The sequence below is a fragment of the Hermetia illucens genome, chromosome 1 (assembly GCF_905115235.1).
Source record: "Hermetia illucens chromosome 1, iHerIll2.2.curated.20191125, whole genome shotgun sequence".
Classification (NCBI taxonomy): Eukaryota; Metazoa; Arthropoda; class Insecta; order Diptera; family Stratiomyidae; genus Hermetia; species Hermetia illucens.
In genome coordinates, this window is record NC_051849.1 from 85,917,806 (window position 1) to 85,933,348 (window position 15,543).

Here is a 15,543-nt window from a genome sequence, read left to right on the forward strand (position 1 = left end):
CCTTTTAGGTATCCGAGTGTCGTTTATACGTTGGACGTGGTCAGTTCATTGCAAGGTTTGATTACATAATTTTGATACTTCAGGATTGTCAAATATTTGGTACAACTCATGGTTGTATCTGATTCGCCATTGGTCGCCTCTCGTTTAGCTTCTATTATTCTCCTCAGACCCTCGAAGCTAATGATCACTTTTTCGGAAGCTTGTGTTAGGGTCTATGTTTCATATCCGTGTTATTATCGTTTTTATACTCGCAGCCTTGCTTTGCTATGTATGCAGCTGGCTTTTAAAATCGACAGGGCCAAGTTTTTTTCGTCAAGTTTATTCCATTTTTCGTTCAATCGTACATCTAAGCACGTTTGCCTCATAGTTTTCTGCTAGTTTTCATTAATTTGTAACGTTTATATTTTTATTTATTTATTTATTAACGTTTATAGAAAACTCCCTTGCTGATGCGAAAGATCGTGCCATAATAATCCTACTGTTATATATTTCATTTTGTCCGGCTTGTTTTTTAGTAAGAAGAAAGAAAATACGAAAACCTAAAAAAAGACTAAGTTGTTCTTTAAATGTCGAATCATTTTTTTTATTAACCGCCGACCAGTCGGCACGAGGATATTTATACCGTCCGCACATGCAACGATTTCGCTGGACTTATAGAGCAGCCTGCCTTTTGTGTCTTCAGGCAACTTTTGTATAACCTGCTCCAGTGCCGAATTTAACAGTAGAAGTGCCTGCCCGTCTCCTTGTTTTAATCGGACGTGTGCCTCAAACGCATCTGGCTGACTTTATTATTATTGGTCAGAGTCAAGGTGCTGGTCTATGGGACATTGTCATTCTGGTAAGATTTACCAGCTCACTGTTGGCAAGATGTGGTCGACGAGGTGAATGGGGATCCGTGGGGACTCGGTTATAAACTGGTAACCCGAAAAATGGGGGCTATGCGGAAACCCTGTTCACTTAAGGCCGAGCAGATGGACTGCATTGTAAGGGCACTCTTCCCTGCGCACCCCGTATGGGATGGTGACGTCGGCGCGGAGAGCGCAGAGAACTGTCCACTTTTCTCTATAAAAAGTTGGAACAGGCAGTCCTCTCTATGAAAAACAAGAAGGCGCCACGACCCGATGGTATTGCAGCAGAGGTATACAAACTGGTATTCCAACACCGGCCAGACCTACTGCTCGGCGCATTCAACGCTTGCCTGAAGGAGGGCATTTTCCCTGCTCGTTGGAAAGTTGCGAGGCTTGCGCTGATCCCTAAAGGGAAAGGCGACCCCGAATTGCCGTCTTCATACCGCCTACTATGTAAGCTTGACACTGCTGGGAAAGTGCTCGAAAAGCCCATCAGAAGTAGACTCGCTGAAGCGATACGCGCTGCCGGAGATTTATCTCCCCGGCAGTTTGGTTTTAGGGCTGGGAGATCGACAATTGATGCTGTCATGCAAGTCGTGGACGCCATTCGATGAGCAGAGGCACATAGCCGCCGAACTCGACGGGTGGTGCTCCTCGTAACGCTTGACGTCAGAAACGCCTTCAATTCCGTAAGATGGAAAGACATTCTAGGCACACTAGACAATACCTTCAACGTGCCGAACTATCTCTTACGGATTTTGAGGGACTATCTGAGGAACCGCTCTCTGCTCTATGAAACACTAGAGGGTCAAAGGTGGATGGAGGTCACGTCGGGGGTAGCACAGGGATCCATCCTAGGGCCGGACCTCTGGAACGCTACCTATGACAGTCTGCTTAAACTCGACATGCCAGAGGAGTCGCGCCTGGTCGGCTACGCAGATGATGCTGCAGCGCTTGTTGCTGGACGCACTGTCGAACAGGCGCAAAGCAGACTCGGCATATTGATGCGACGGGTAAGCGGATGGATGATTACTCATGGTTTCAACCTTGCACTGGAAAAAACCGAAGTAGTCATCCTGACTAAAAAGAGAACTCCGACCCTGCGTCCCATATCGTTCGGCGTGTCGATAATCGAATCAAAATCAGCGGTAAAGTACTTTGGGTTGACTCTTGACTCAAAGATGAGCTTTTCTGAGCAAATCCAAGCAGCAGCGAATAAGGCTGCGGCTGGAGTTTCGGCGTTAAGTAGGCTAATGGCAAACATTGGGGGTCCTACGTCTAGTAGGCGACGTCTCCTGATGAGCTCAACGCAGTCTCTCCTGCTCTACGGCGCAGAGGTATGGGCTGGCGCCCTTAAAAAGGAGGTATGTCGTAAACGCCTCGCGCAAGTACAGAGACGGGGAGCTTTACGGGTGGCGTCTCTGAACCGGCCGTGATGGTGACCGCCGGAGTTATCCCCGTTGCCCTTCTTGCTAGGGAGCGTCAGGCCATATACAAGCGCAAGGGAGATGAGCCAAGAGAGGTGGTTGCTCGCGAAGAACGGCAACACACTCTAGAAGAGTGGCAGCTCTCGTGGCAAAATGAAACTAGAGGCAGATGGACTGCGCGGCTCATCGGCAACTTAGGTGCGTGGCTGAATCGGAAGCATGGTGAGACTGACTATTTCCTTACCCAATTTTTAAGTGGGCATGGAAGTTTTCAGTCTTACCTGCACAAGATTGGAAAGGCGCGTTCTCCGGATTGTGTGTTTTGCAATGGAGTTGTGGACGACGCCCACCACACTTTTTTTTCTTGTGGAAGGTGGGATGGGGTTCGTCAGCAGCTCTATGTAAACACAGGGAACCTCTCTCCAGACAACATTGTCGAAGAGATGCTGAGGACTGCTGACAGCTGGAACCGTGTTGCCCATTACATTCGGGCCCTTCTCGTTGCTAAGAAGATAGAACTCGTCCGGTGTAGGAGCCGGATAGCAGGGGGTTGAACTGACAGTTCCCTTCCTCCTCTCCCCTCCCGTTGGTGAAAGGAATTCCCTGATTTGAAGGCTCCGCAAAGCGGGAGAGTTCGGAGACTACCCCGAAGTAATGTGACAAACGGTTCCAGGCTAGCTCTCTGACGATGGGGAGGTGTTTAGTTGCTAGTCCGATGACGTACTGAATCGGGAGTCCAACACTGTGTGCGTAAATGCATTCACCGACCCTACCCCCAAAAAAAAAAAGATTTACCGGTTTTTCTGGAATTCCCACGCATTACTTTCTCCAGTACATTTTGGACGTCGATGTTGAACTCCCAGTGTTTATAATATAAACACTTGTTCGACCGGAAATAGCTGGTCAATTGTCGATCTTCCAATCAGAAAACCTTCTTGGTATTCACCAATACCCTTATCTGGGTACTGTCTAATCCTTTTCTCTAGTATTTTCGTAAAGATTTTATTGGACGTATAGGGTAGTAAGATGCCTCTGTAATTGTCGTTATGTTAGGGTAGGTAGGTAGGTATCAGTGGCCGCTCCGAGGAGCCCAATTAGCGCTTTGGTGCGCCGTTTTGATACCACAAACTCCTAAGACCGTGACTGTTGTTATAGGAACATGGAAGCAGAGTCCAGCCGGCTCGGATCTTCAGAGCCAGCCCGTAGCATTCACGAAGGAAAGCAGCTCTCCGACCCTGCAGCTAGACATCTCACTGAGGTCCCCAAAGAATGGTTTACCCAGTGTCCGCAGCCTGACCCGCAGAGAAAGTGCATGAGGGTGTCCCTTCCTTCTCCGCAGCTTCGGCAATGCGAGTTGTAGGGTAAGCCGAGCCTAGCGGCATGGTCCCCTATGAGCCAGTGCCGGGCCGGTGCCCCGTGCCGTGCCCCGTGCCCCCGCCGTAATCTTGAATGCATTTGCACGCGTCTGGCACAGGAGCTCTCGTGATCGGGCTATGCTATAAGCGGGCCAAATTCTCCTTGATTTGGCACAACTTGTAAGCCTTCGCCATCTCAGGCCCGCGGCTGCTGTCGTTATGTTAACTTATCACCTTTTTTCTGGACAGGGCATATCACGCTTTTTGACCACTCTTGCAGAATCTGTTTGTGGTTCCAGTTGGAGAGAACCAAATTATGGATAGCTTTTATGGTCTATGCCTGTTTTGGTTAGTTAAGCGAGGATTGTTCATTTTTTGACATTTGGTTGCTGGCTCTAATTCTTAAAACGTTAGCGGTTCAATATTCCTATTATACAAGACCATATTTCTTATAAGGTCTGCTGAGTGAGTTGTCTATGAAGGGTTTAAGAGCTCCTTGAAATAAAACACCCATCTCTCATATGCTTCATTCTTGTTCACAATGATTACCCCGTTTTTGTTTTTACAAAAGGTGCTCTTGGGCTTATATTCACGCCTCAAGCTCTTCACTACTTTGTGCGGTTGTCTTGTTGCTCACAATGCTGTCGTCATTTTCTTCAATTTTTCGTCAAAATGTTTTCGCTCCTTTTGCCTGCTCGTCGGAGATAGAAAATTACATCTTTGTCCTTGTATTTCGTGCTCTATGCTATGTTTATGCTTGGTTTTTCTATTCAAGCACTTTCTAGCATTCTAAGGATGAGATAAAAAGGGTATCTGCGCTAGAATGCCTCCCATTTTTATCGAAACAGTCCAGCTTCTAATCAATGAATATTAATAGAATAGACGATATTGCATCAATCACATCACTTCTGTTATCAACGCAGATATTTAGTAAAGTGGAAATTATTTCTAAGCAATCCACGTTGAATACCCTCACGGCAATTTTTATACAGCGTAAAATATATTACAAGTTAGCCGGCACGTTTCTATAGTATTTTTCAAGAATTTCAAAAATTTATGCGGGAGTCAATGTAAACATTATATCAAAGACTTTTAATGTGATTATGATGTCTGCTTCACAAAATCTCATAAGTCTTCATTTGGTTACTTGTGCAAAGCTGTCTCTTTTGTAGATTATTTTCGACTGGGACCTCGGAATTAGAGTCTCATACGAAATCTTCACCAATAAGATGACTAAAAGTGTTGTGGATGATAGAAGTAGTTTTATTTCTGCCAGAGGTGTCAGATAGCACATACGGTATATACTATTTGCTATCGGAAACTTTACCTCTAGTGAAAACAAGACAGTTTGCTGGAATCCTGTAGTTCTTGCAGCAATCATATTTCAAAAGCGATGGTTTGCAGACAAAAATATTACTGTCAGGGATAATTTGTTAGAACTACTAACTTACATTTCTGCATATATTTAAGAGGTGCATTTCATATCGAAGGTCAAATAAGAAACAAGTCGGGATACCGGAAGCTGGGCGCTTATAATATATATTGTATATAAAGGTTTTGTGTTCGTCTTAGAAATTCTCTATGCAGGATTTTCCATTCGTACATAGCTAAAAATACAAAATATTCGGTCATATTTTGTCAAACTCTAAGATACACATATGTACATACATATCAGCGATATAAATACTGTGTTCATCTTTAATCAACAAAAATTGTCTACTATCGCGTGACGATGCACACATGACATATATGTGCGCATCTAAATTGATTTAACGCATCTTCACGCATTTCCACTTTACTGCATGCACAAGAGCATACATACGCGTAACCAGGTACACACATATCCACTATAATAATTGCTACCCGCAAGCTTTGTTAGTACATACAGAAGTCTTCCTCGAATAATTGACACTGATATGAAAATAACTAAAACAAGTCGGGAAACCGGAAGCTGGACGCTTCAGGTACGAAAGATTTTGTGTATTTCTTAGTACGTAGCACGTAATATATCCATATATTATGTGAGAGTATCCACTTTCGGGTGATATTGACATTCATAGTCTTCAATTTTCAAAGAAGCAACAAATTTGAGGTATTATAACTTTGTTAGTAATAGTGCGATTTTCACCAAACTTGGTAAGATCATGCTCTATTTTGTAGCCTATACCACTGCAAATTTCATGGTACTAGGATGAACTTAAGGGGGGTTTCTAACCAATTACAAAAAATTGTAGTAATATACTATTATTAACTTTATTTAAACAGATATCGGCATGGAAGGTATTTCGGAGCCCAGGCACCATATAGTAGCAGCCCCCTGATTTTTTTCAGATTTTTCGGTTTGGTAGTTTCTGAGAATAGCCCCCTTAAAGAAGTGATCACTTTCAACCCCCCGCGCTCCCCACCCTTCCAACGAATGTCAAAACTAAGATCGGCTTTGAAAAGTACTAATCGAGACCTTTAATTTGATACCCCACTTGACTATATTTGATGAAAAAAAATTTTACACCCCCCTTTTGCATGTATGGGGACGCCCCCTTAAATTCGACGTAAAAGGATGTAATTCACTGTATGCGTGAGCGTTCACAGTTCCCACCTTTCTACCAAATTTGATGTCAATCGCTATAACCGTCTCCGAGAAAAATGCGTGTGACGGACAGACAGACAGACAGACAGACAGACGGACAGACAGACAGACAGTAAACCGATTTTAATAAGGTTTTGTGTTTACACAAAACCTTAAAAAGCCAAAAAAGAAAAACTAAAACCTCCTTTTCGCATGAAGGGGGCTCCCTTCAAACTCAATACAAAATGGCGCCACACGCTGCATGTAAAGGGACATACAGACCACATGTTCTCAGCAAATTGCTTAATAATAGTATATTACGATACTTTAGAAATTCACTCGGAATCCCTCCTCAAGTTCATTCTAGGAATACAAAATTTAGTAACAGTATAGGCGATAATATAGGATATAATTTTGTTTGAATGGAATCCAACTATTATTAACGAAGCATTGCTCTCCACGAAGTGTATAACGTCTTCATCATTAAAAGTCAATTTATATGAACTGCGGGGTCCATGGGGACATTTTAGTTTTCCGCATTCACCTTTTTATTTTTATTTGTTTATTAGTATAAATGGCTTGAGATAGACACGTGTATGGATATGTACATATGAGCTAATAAAAAAGTTTGCGGATAGTGTACAAAAAGATGAACATGCGTGTAGGTTAGTACCAGTGGTATTTAATTTGCGTACATATGTAGATAAGTGGAGATGCGTTAGATCAATTTAGATGCGTACATATATATGTATGTATGTACGCATCAGTATACGGCAATCTCTGTTTGTTTAAGATGAACTCCATATTTATGTCTTTAATATGTATGCGCATATTTATATCTTGAAGTTTGGCAATATCTGGAGGAATATTTTGCATTCTTAGCTATGAAGGAATAGAAAAACGTGCATAGAACACAAAACCGTTATAACCGAAGCGCCGACCTTCCGATATTCTGACTTGTTTGCTTTTTTTTTGTGAAATTTTTAACTTCGTTCATGGATATTTACAGATGACTCAGCTTAGTGTTGATATCCTTCCAAGTTGTTTTCCATAACGGATAGTAAGTGGACTCAGATTAGGCAGCGCAGCCGAAAATCGTTGGTTATTAGACTCTGCCAAACCTGGTTAATTCGAAATCGAAGAGACCAACGAAAAACTTATCTGAGCCTAAGCCAGGCTAAAGTTGTTTTTTTTTTTTGTGAGGACTTAGGCTTAAAACACTGGCCGTTTTAAGTTGGATATACTTCGCACCCTTGTCGTATTTTCGATTATATGAAAAGTAGCGAATTCCATCTGTTGCCACTTTCGGTCACGCTGCTCCCAGGGCAGAAGTGAGGCACCATCTGATGAGTTGCCTCTGCTCTGAACGAAACCGTTAGTTATTACCCTTCTTCGAAGGGTCCGTGAACCAAAACAAGTGAGAGTAAGTCACTCTTCGTTTGGTCCGGTCCAACATCAAGAAGATGTGGACTTAAGATCCCTCCTACTCCCAACAAAAAAGTATTATTTGGCAGCGTAACAACATTTGAAGATCGTTCATGCTCTGAACGGTCAGAGGCAGATTGGTTTTGGTCTTGTGCTTTTACTATGTCAGCCAACTTTAATCCAGCACGAACAGATGAGGCTTGTAAGTTACCAACTCTAGAGAATGGTTGAGCTTTTCGCTGACCATTGCTTCCATTTTGGACAGACAGTATCTTCTGCTTCAAGACTTTATAGACTTCGCGACTTCCACAATTGTGTTGTGCAGCGTTTTTTTCTTGTTTTTCACCGAAGCCGACATACACACTAGAAAATGTGTGGAAATTGAGGCAGGAGAATTATTACGATTTGAGACACGTTAATCTCGCAACAATCTCTATATGTATATTTCACATACTAACGATAACAGAAACCTTCGTTCTCTAAACTATAAAACGTTTGAATTTAAATATGGTGGCCGATAGTTTTTGACGAGAGCTTTGGTCCTGATGTTAACTCGCTACCAGCTGATGAATTTCGACAATCATCCTCCACATCACTCTCCTCTAAGTGAACTGACTTTCTTCAACTTCGGGTCTGTATATGTCTTTATTCTTAGCTCAATTGCCGTTTCACTCTGGTGTTTGGGCTCCAGATTAAAGAGCGTTTCGAAAAATTCGACCTTCAAACGTGCAACACTAATGTTCGTTTCGGGTCCAGTAACTTTCACAATGAAAACTCGGTGCGATAACGCTGTAATTGCTGTGAATGGTTTCTCATAGGGGAGCTCCAGATGCTTCTTCACACGGTCAACCTTGACGAACACATGTGAGCACGCTGCAAAGCCTTTGTAAACGAAGATGCTTCTGTGGCGGTAATGGGCCACCAATATTGAAAGTCGATATTTGCGAATGCAGTGGTATGTCCTCTGTTAAGAAAAATTCTCGGCGAAATCGGAGTACCATATACTAATTCTGTGGTCAATGTTCCGAGGTCTTCTTTGGAGCTTTCGGCACAGATGCCCAGACATACTTTTGCTTGATGTGCTTTCTCGTAAAGCGGCTATCCCATGGGGGTGTCGGGGGTCATACTAGACACTCGCTTTCTTAAACCGGCAGAGATTTATGAACGAATGTTACTGGTGTACATTTCGCTGTACACGGAGATTCTGTTGTCTAACTGGAATTGTTGCAACTGGATCTTCCTAGGTTCCAGAATTCTGGGTAATTTCTCACTTACTTCGACGGTGATGGATACTGGCGATACGGGAAAGGCGTTTTCTCTTCCATACATAACAATTTCCAGTAGTGAATTGACTTATGAAGTCCAACTCGATGAAACCTTCTCCAGCAAGTAGCTTATTGTCCGTTTTAATTGCTAGCTCCCTACTTTCTAACAAGTCCCAAAAGTACTTTAAACTGCTGTAAATCACTACAGATTGCGATTGTACAGTACCCGGGTCTGTGTTTCGCGAAATTTTCTCGAGAGTGATTCTCACCTGTTGTCGTTGAAATATTTCGTTACCCTACCCATTGCCAAGTCGGGCACCCTGTTCGGAATTGGCGCTCTTAGAACATCTCATTGAACAGGTTAAAAAGTGCAAGTCAGATCGCTCAATGGCCAGGGAAATGAAATTATTAGCTGGGGAGGTATTTCACTCTCGAACGCATACTATTTTTACAAGTGGGAAAAATTCTGGGATGCGCGAATGGGACATAGCCAGTGTTGGCTTTTTAGTACCGAAAGCACTTAATTTAGTACCTACTACTTAATTAGTACTACACTACTTCAGTTCTTTTTCTCATGTTTCAGTACGTTTTTCATTAAATATGCACAATACTTTTCAGTACTTTTTAACTGAAACCCAAACGAAATTAATATTTTGCAATACCAAATTATGCTAGATCACAAAATGATCAAAAAGTCGAACTGATGACGTTAGGCTTCCTGTGATCACTTCGTAAAACATCTCAAAATTCCCGCAAAATCGCGAAAACAAAGTAACAGTTTCAGTGAGTACAGTTCGTGACATCATAAAACGTATAAAACGACAAAATAAGTTGGCCATAAAGTGCCCACTGCCGGAAGCTAGTGGTTCGAAAACAATGCGTTGCCATTCACATATAGGGGGACAGGCTCACTTTTAGAGCATGCGAATATCGTTCATAGTCGGCCAGAAGAAAAGAGGTTACCTCCCAAAACAACCGAGAAAATGGTCTGCCTTTGTGAAAGAGCGTTTTGTGGACGGGTAAAAATAAATACAACCTATTTGAGTTTTGTAGGCAAGCCAATGTGGAGCTGAAAACTCGTGAGATACATGCAGTTTTGAAGCATGGTGCCGGAAGTCACTTAAATTGGGCCTTCAAAGCGACCAAAGTGAAAAGATTGGTATATATTGACAAGATTATCTAAAGGAAATATACACTAATGCACTGCGTTTTAATTTCTTTTAAAACGCCGCACTATAACCATTTGTCTATTAATAGGACAACAACGACAAGTACATTTCCTTCTCGGCACAAGAAGTTATTGTATAATGTCTCACTCTGACCCGATATGCCTCCCCAATTGATAAATCTTAATCTGGTTGAAAGTCTATAGTATTTGCTCGATCTGCATACACGGTACATCTCAAAAGATAATTTCCCAAAGAGATAATATTAACCTGGGGAAGAGATTTCTCCGGATGTGATACAATACCCTTCCAGTTCGATTTATCGTTCACTTACAGCTGTAATTGCATAGATAAGATAAAAATTGAAATAGGAGTTCTAATTTGATTTGGAAGTTTATTTTTCACGCTATGGCAACACTTTTGTTGCACTTCGTTATATTCAGTTTCAACGCGCTCCTTGTGTTGTCCATCTATATTGGATCAGGGCCTTGAAGTGTGTTAAAGCACTTCATTCAAGACCGTAACGGTACACTACAGTACACTATAGGAGGCAATGTGGACAGCATTGCGCTCGCCCGAGATTATTACCCTGATTTGACTGAAGTACTCATTCACAGCTGGGCCGACTGATATACGACATCCAGTCACGTTAACAAATCCGCTACGACTGGCCAGCGCTCTAACCACTTGAGGCAGTGGACACATCGGGTCTGTATTACGTAAGAATAAATATTTTGGCGTTTGTCTGGTTTCATACATGAACCCTCTTCAAACTCCCCCCTCCTAAAACAATTTTTCACAGTGTGCCAAAAATATTGGTTCACATTACACGATGAGCATGGGTATGCCACAAAATATAACAGCAGCAGAGATGACAATCTTCTCTTTTTGCGTGACTAAGTACGCTCATATAAAATTACTATTTAGTACCTTTTAGTTACATTTTTGAATACGATAACTTTCCCGCTTCTGACAGCATTGGGTATAACTTTTGTGTTTACAAGGATTTAAACGTTTGGCCAATCAACGTATACGCTTCAACGGAAAACCGGTTAGTAAAAGATTCAATAGTCCGCTTGAGGCTGTATTAGATTAACTACCCTCGAATGATGTGAAGACAGTACTCAGCCCCTTCAAGGTAAAAATCGGAAAAAAAGACCCGCGATGGAATGGGGACCATAATCTCTAGAATATGACTAACCAGAATAGAAGCAAGCTTATATGTTAGAATTTGCTTGCAGCAGAAACATGGCCATCTCATTGTCTTGTTTCCCTCATCGCAGGATCCGCAAAAGAACACCGCCTCACCAGATAGATCGACCGGACAGATTGATCTCGTCGAGAACCGATGTTCGATATTGAAAACGAAATCTGCAAATTGAATGAATGAATGGCGAAAAGAACGAAAGCAAAACTCCAATTAACCACCATGTTTTGTAGGAACGCAGCGGGGAATTTTATTGGAAACATGGAGCAAGAAAAATCGATGGAGCTATTCCATGCCACAACCCAATCTCCGTTCATCGAAGGAACAGGGACCGTACTGGCACTTGTCCCACTAATTATATTCTCGCCGGAAAATTGGAGCAAAAGTGTCATTGCTTCTATTTATAAAAAAAAGTTAACAAACTCTGCTTTGAAAATTGTACAGGGATATCGTTATTGTGCATTACAAAGTACTGTTGAAAACAATCGAAAGAATGCTCAAACTATTCTCAAAAATATTGTTGGCGAATAACAGAGAGGATTCCAATGTGGAAAGTCAACGATTGATTACATATTCTCAGTAAAGCAGATGCTGGGGAAAATGCTTTAAATATAACGTTAATGTCCGTCAAATTTTCGTTGACTCCAAACAGGCATATTATTGTTTCGATCGCCAGGCGGCTACTCACAGGCAAGGTGGGAGGTAAACAGCCACTAGGAAAACCCAGCACCAGATGAGAGGACGCAGTGGTAATGCAATTTACACGCTGCTTGGTTTCCGATATCAGAAGACGCTTTCGCTCCACTGTGAAGAATGGGGAAGAAGACTTCGGGATGCCAAGGACGATAGCGCCATAGATGAAGATTCGTTATTTATAATGATTAATTCAGGCTTTTTCTCGCAGGTATATTCTACAACTGAGGTCCTTTGCAATCGACGCATCAACAAACACCCGCGTCTTTTGTCCTGTCGCCTTCTATCGATCGATGAGTGGTGACCGGTAACCACGTTTGAAATGAGGTCAATCGTGATCAATATGACGTTGCATTCATTGTGTAGCAATCGGGAGAGAGATGATTTCGCTACGTAGCTAAGATGGATAAGAAATGGCCCAAAGGCTCACCGAAGCGGTGTTGGATAGATATGCTACATGCTGATTTGAAAACCTCTCGACTGCACCATCCCCTCTCCAGGAAATAATGTGCAGGTTTCGTTGCCCTGTAAATTCATAGGCCTGATGAGAAACTTACTCCAATACCTTAGATTATAATTCCTTTTTCGTTGTTTAGGCCATTTTGAAAATTTAACCTTGGGTTAGGTAACTGCTTTCTGCAGTGTTACGTTTCATGAGGAACTACAGACTCAGAGACATATGGATAGGAATATATAGGAGTACGCCTATATGGAGAATTAAAGGTACAATTAAATGAAGGAAGCATTTCCAAGAACACAACAATAACACGTGGCTTTTCAAATTTCAAAAATAGCAAACAACCCAAAGGACACCCCTTGACCTGGAAACATACCACGACGAACGATATACCTTAAAAGACACAATATGTAATCAACAGCCAAAACTAAATGAAAATCCTCCCAACATTGAATCAAGTGTTTTCATTACCAAAGAAGAAATAATATAATTGAAATTAAATTACATTTATCACAGAATTATCACTGTCACGATCATAATCAAAAGCAACCCCCTTTAAGCCTGATTCATAGATAACATTTGCTCCAACCGTTTAAACCAACAATAGAATACCAAATAAAACTATGTCTGAGTAACGTGGCTTACGACCAATTCTGTTTATCAAACGAATCAAATATTTACATTCTGTCAATTGTTGATGATATCAAAGCCGATGTGCTTATCAGCAGATAGAGTTAGTAAGACACATTTCTACCAGATACGATTTTTTGCAACTTTCCGCTGGCGCCTTTCCATATAAAAGGTGCTTTCAAGTGGCTTGAAATAGTAGTACCGAGTTTTCGGGCTTGCGATCAAACAGATTTTCGTAGTATCGAGAGGTTTTCTAAGATGAAGGTCTTTCTAATTGCATTTATTGCAATTTTCGCTGCATTTGAAGCAGCCGCGCAAAGTATGTACAATGTCAATTGAGAAATTTAAAATATTTTATTAGTGTTGTTGATTGAGTCATTGCTTCCCTTTCCTAAATATTTCAAGCGAAATGCTCACATGCTTCAATAAATTTAATTACTTAGTTTTAAGACGTGCCAAGTGATTTTTTCAGTGCTAATTTTATAAAATTCGAATATACTCATACTTTGCATATTCAACAGCAAAGCTAATAAAACCAACGCTACATTATTTTTCCAGAAAAAGTTGTTTGCTACTACGGTACATGGGCAACTTACCGTCCGGGAAATGGAAAATTCGACGTAGCTAATATTAATCCCCATCTCTGCACGCATTTAATTTACACCTTCTTTGGAATCGATGATTCTGGTACATTCAAGAGTCTTGATGCCTACTTAGATTTGCAGGACAACTGGGGCCGCGGTAAAAAACAATTATTCTACCTTCTGCTACTATTACTAATTCGAATAATTACTGACAAATTGTAGGAAACATTAAGATGTTCGACTCTTTGAAAGCTATCAATCCCGACGTAAAGACTTTGGCTGCTGTGGGTGGGTGGAATGAAGGTTCAGTGAAATATTCAAACATGGCAAAAGACCCAGCCAAGCGAAGGAGATTCATTGAAACTTCCCGAGACTTCTTGTTGCAACATGGATTCAACGGTCTGGATATGGATTGGGAATATCCAGCTCAACGTGAAGGCGATGCGAATGTAGATAAGGCTAATTTCGTTACCCTGCTCAAAGAACTTAAGGAAGAGTGCGTGTTTCTTTATTTTCAAATAAGCCGTTTAAAGGGCGTGTAACTATCCGCTTTATTTCCAGATTTAACAAGCATGGTCTACTTCTGTCTGCTGCTGTTGCTGCCGCCGAAGCATCCGCATCACAATCCTATGATATCCCTCAAGTGTCACAATATTTGGACTTTATCAATGTCATGGCTTATGATCTCCACGGTTCTTGGGATAGCTCGGTTGGAATAAACGCCCCTATGTACGCCGGCCCATCTGATCAATCTGCTACAGAAAGACAACTTAATGTTGAAGCTAGCATCAATTATTGGCTCGGACAAGGTAAATAGTTTCAGGAAAAAGATAACCGATATTTTGTCCTACATTCTCACGCCAAAGTATTTTTCAGTGCATTAGTTCAACTGTTATTTTACATTGTAAACACTCTCTTCCAGGCGCTGATCCTTCCAAGATAATTTTGGGCGTACCCCTATATGGCCGCTCCTTCACTCTTCAAGATTCCTCGCGCACTAGTCCTGGTTCACCAAGTACCGGTCCTGGTTCCGCTGGTGCCTACACTCGCGAGGCTGGAATGCTCGGCTACAACGAAATATGCGAAAACTTCAAACAAGGAGGTTGGAATGTGAAATGGGACGACACCCAAAAGACTCCGTATGCCTTCAAGGACAGGCAATGGGTTGGATATGATAACGAAGAAAGTATCCAAGTCAAGGGTGACTACGTTAATAACAAAGGACTTGGTGGTATTATGATTTGGTCAATCGAGACCGACGACTTCAGAGGAATCTGTGGACAAGATTATCCATTGTTGAGGAAGATTAATGCAGTTGTACGTCCTGGTGTCACCATTCCTGACGTAGAAAACCCCGTCACTAACCCAACTCCTGGTGGTGGTGGAGAAAGCGGTGGTGGAAGTGGCGGTGGTGGAAATGGAGGTGGTAGCTCAGGCGGAGACGAACGTTGCACTAGCGATGGAACATTCAGAGATCCTAACAATTGTTCTGCTTTCTATCAATGTGTCGGTGGATACTATTACGGTTTCCAATGTCCTCCAGGCTTGTTATTCGACCTTAACACCCAAAATTGTAACTATGAAAATCAAGTCAGCTGTTAATTCTGGATCGAACCTGAAATAAATATTGAAACTTACTTTTTTGTTTATTTTGAATGTTCTGCTCCATCTGCATATATTGTGTTACAACATATGGTTCTTTAAGCCTCTAAGTTAATGTTAGAATTCTGATTGGAATTTGCGCCTAGGTTTCGCAGAGTTCCTAGTGAAATTCATTTAATTTATGTCGCATTAAGGACCTATCGAGAAAGGGCTAGCTAGACCCTAGCTAATTAACTAACTTTAGTTACAGTGGACATTGCTAGTGTTGTCTTCTTCAAAAGCAATACCAAGTCAAGTTCTTGGCTACTTTTGTGTTTA

At 41.7% G+C, this 15,543-nt stretch overlaps 1 protein-coding gene across 1 annotated transcript; it reads left to right on the forward strand.

Annotated features, from left to right (window-relative positions):
* Nucleotides 1-13,205: 13,205 nt before the first annotated feature.
* LOC119661717 (chitinase-3-like protein 1) lies at nt 13,206-15,260 on the forward strand. Its single transcript, XM_038071172.1, has 5 exons — nt 13,206-13,358; nt 13,598-13,780; nt 13,846-14,119; nt 14,185-14,432; nt 14,546-15,260. Exons 1-5 carry the CDS (start codon nt 13,298-13,300, stop codon nt 15,223-15,225), a joined length of 1,446 nt encoding a protein of 481 aa, XP_037927100.1. The 5' UTR covers nt 13,206-13,297; the 3' UTR covers nt 15,226-15,260.
* The last annotated feature ends 283 nt before the right edge of the window (nt 15,261-15,543 follow it).

What these genes read in the sequence shown, in the direction of transcription:
- LOC119661717 (XM_038071172.1), top strand. Translation starts at nt 13,298, where the DNA reads ATGAAGGTCTTTCTAATTGCATTTATTGCAATTTTCGCTGCATTTGAA. An exon ending in ATTTGAAGCAGCCGCGCAAA is followed by an intron (nt 13,359 to 13,597) that starts GTATGTACAATG and finishes TTATTTTTCCAG; the next exon opens with AAAAAGTTGTTTGCTACTAC. An exon ending in CAATTATTGGCTCGGACAAG is followed by an intron (nt 14,433 to 14,545) that starts GTAAATAGTTTC and finishes ACTCTCTTCCAG; the next exon opens with GCGCTGATCCTTCCAAGATA.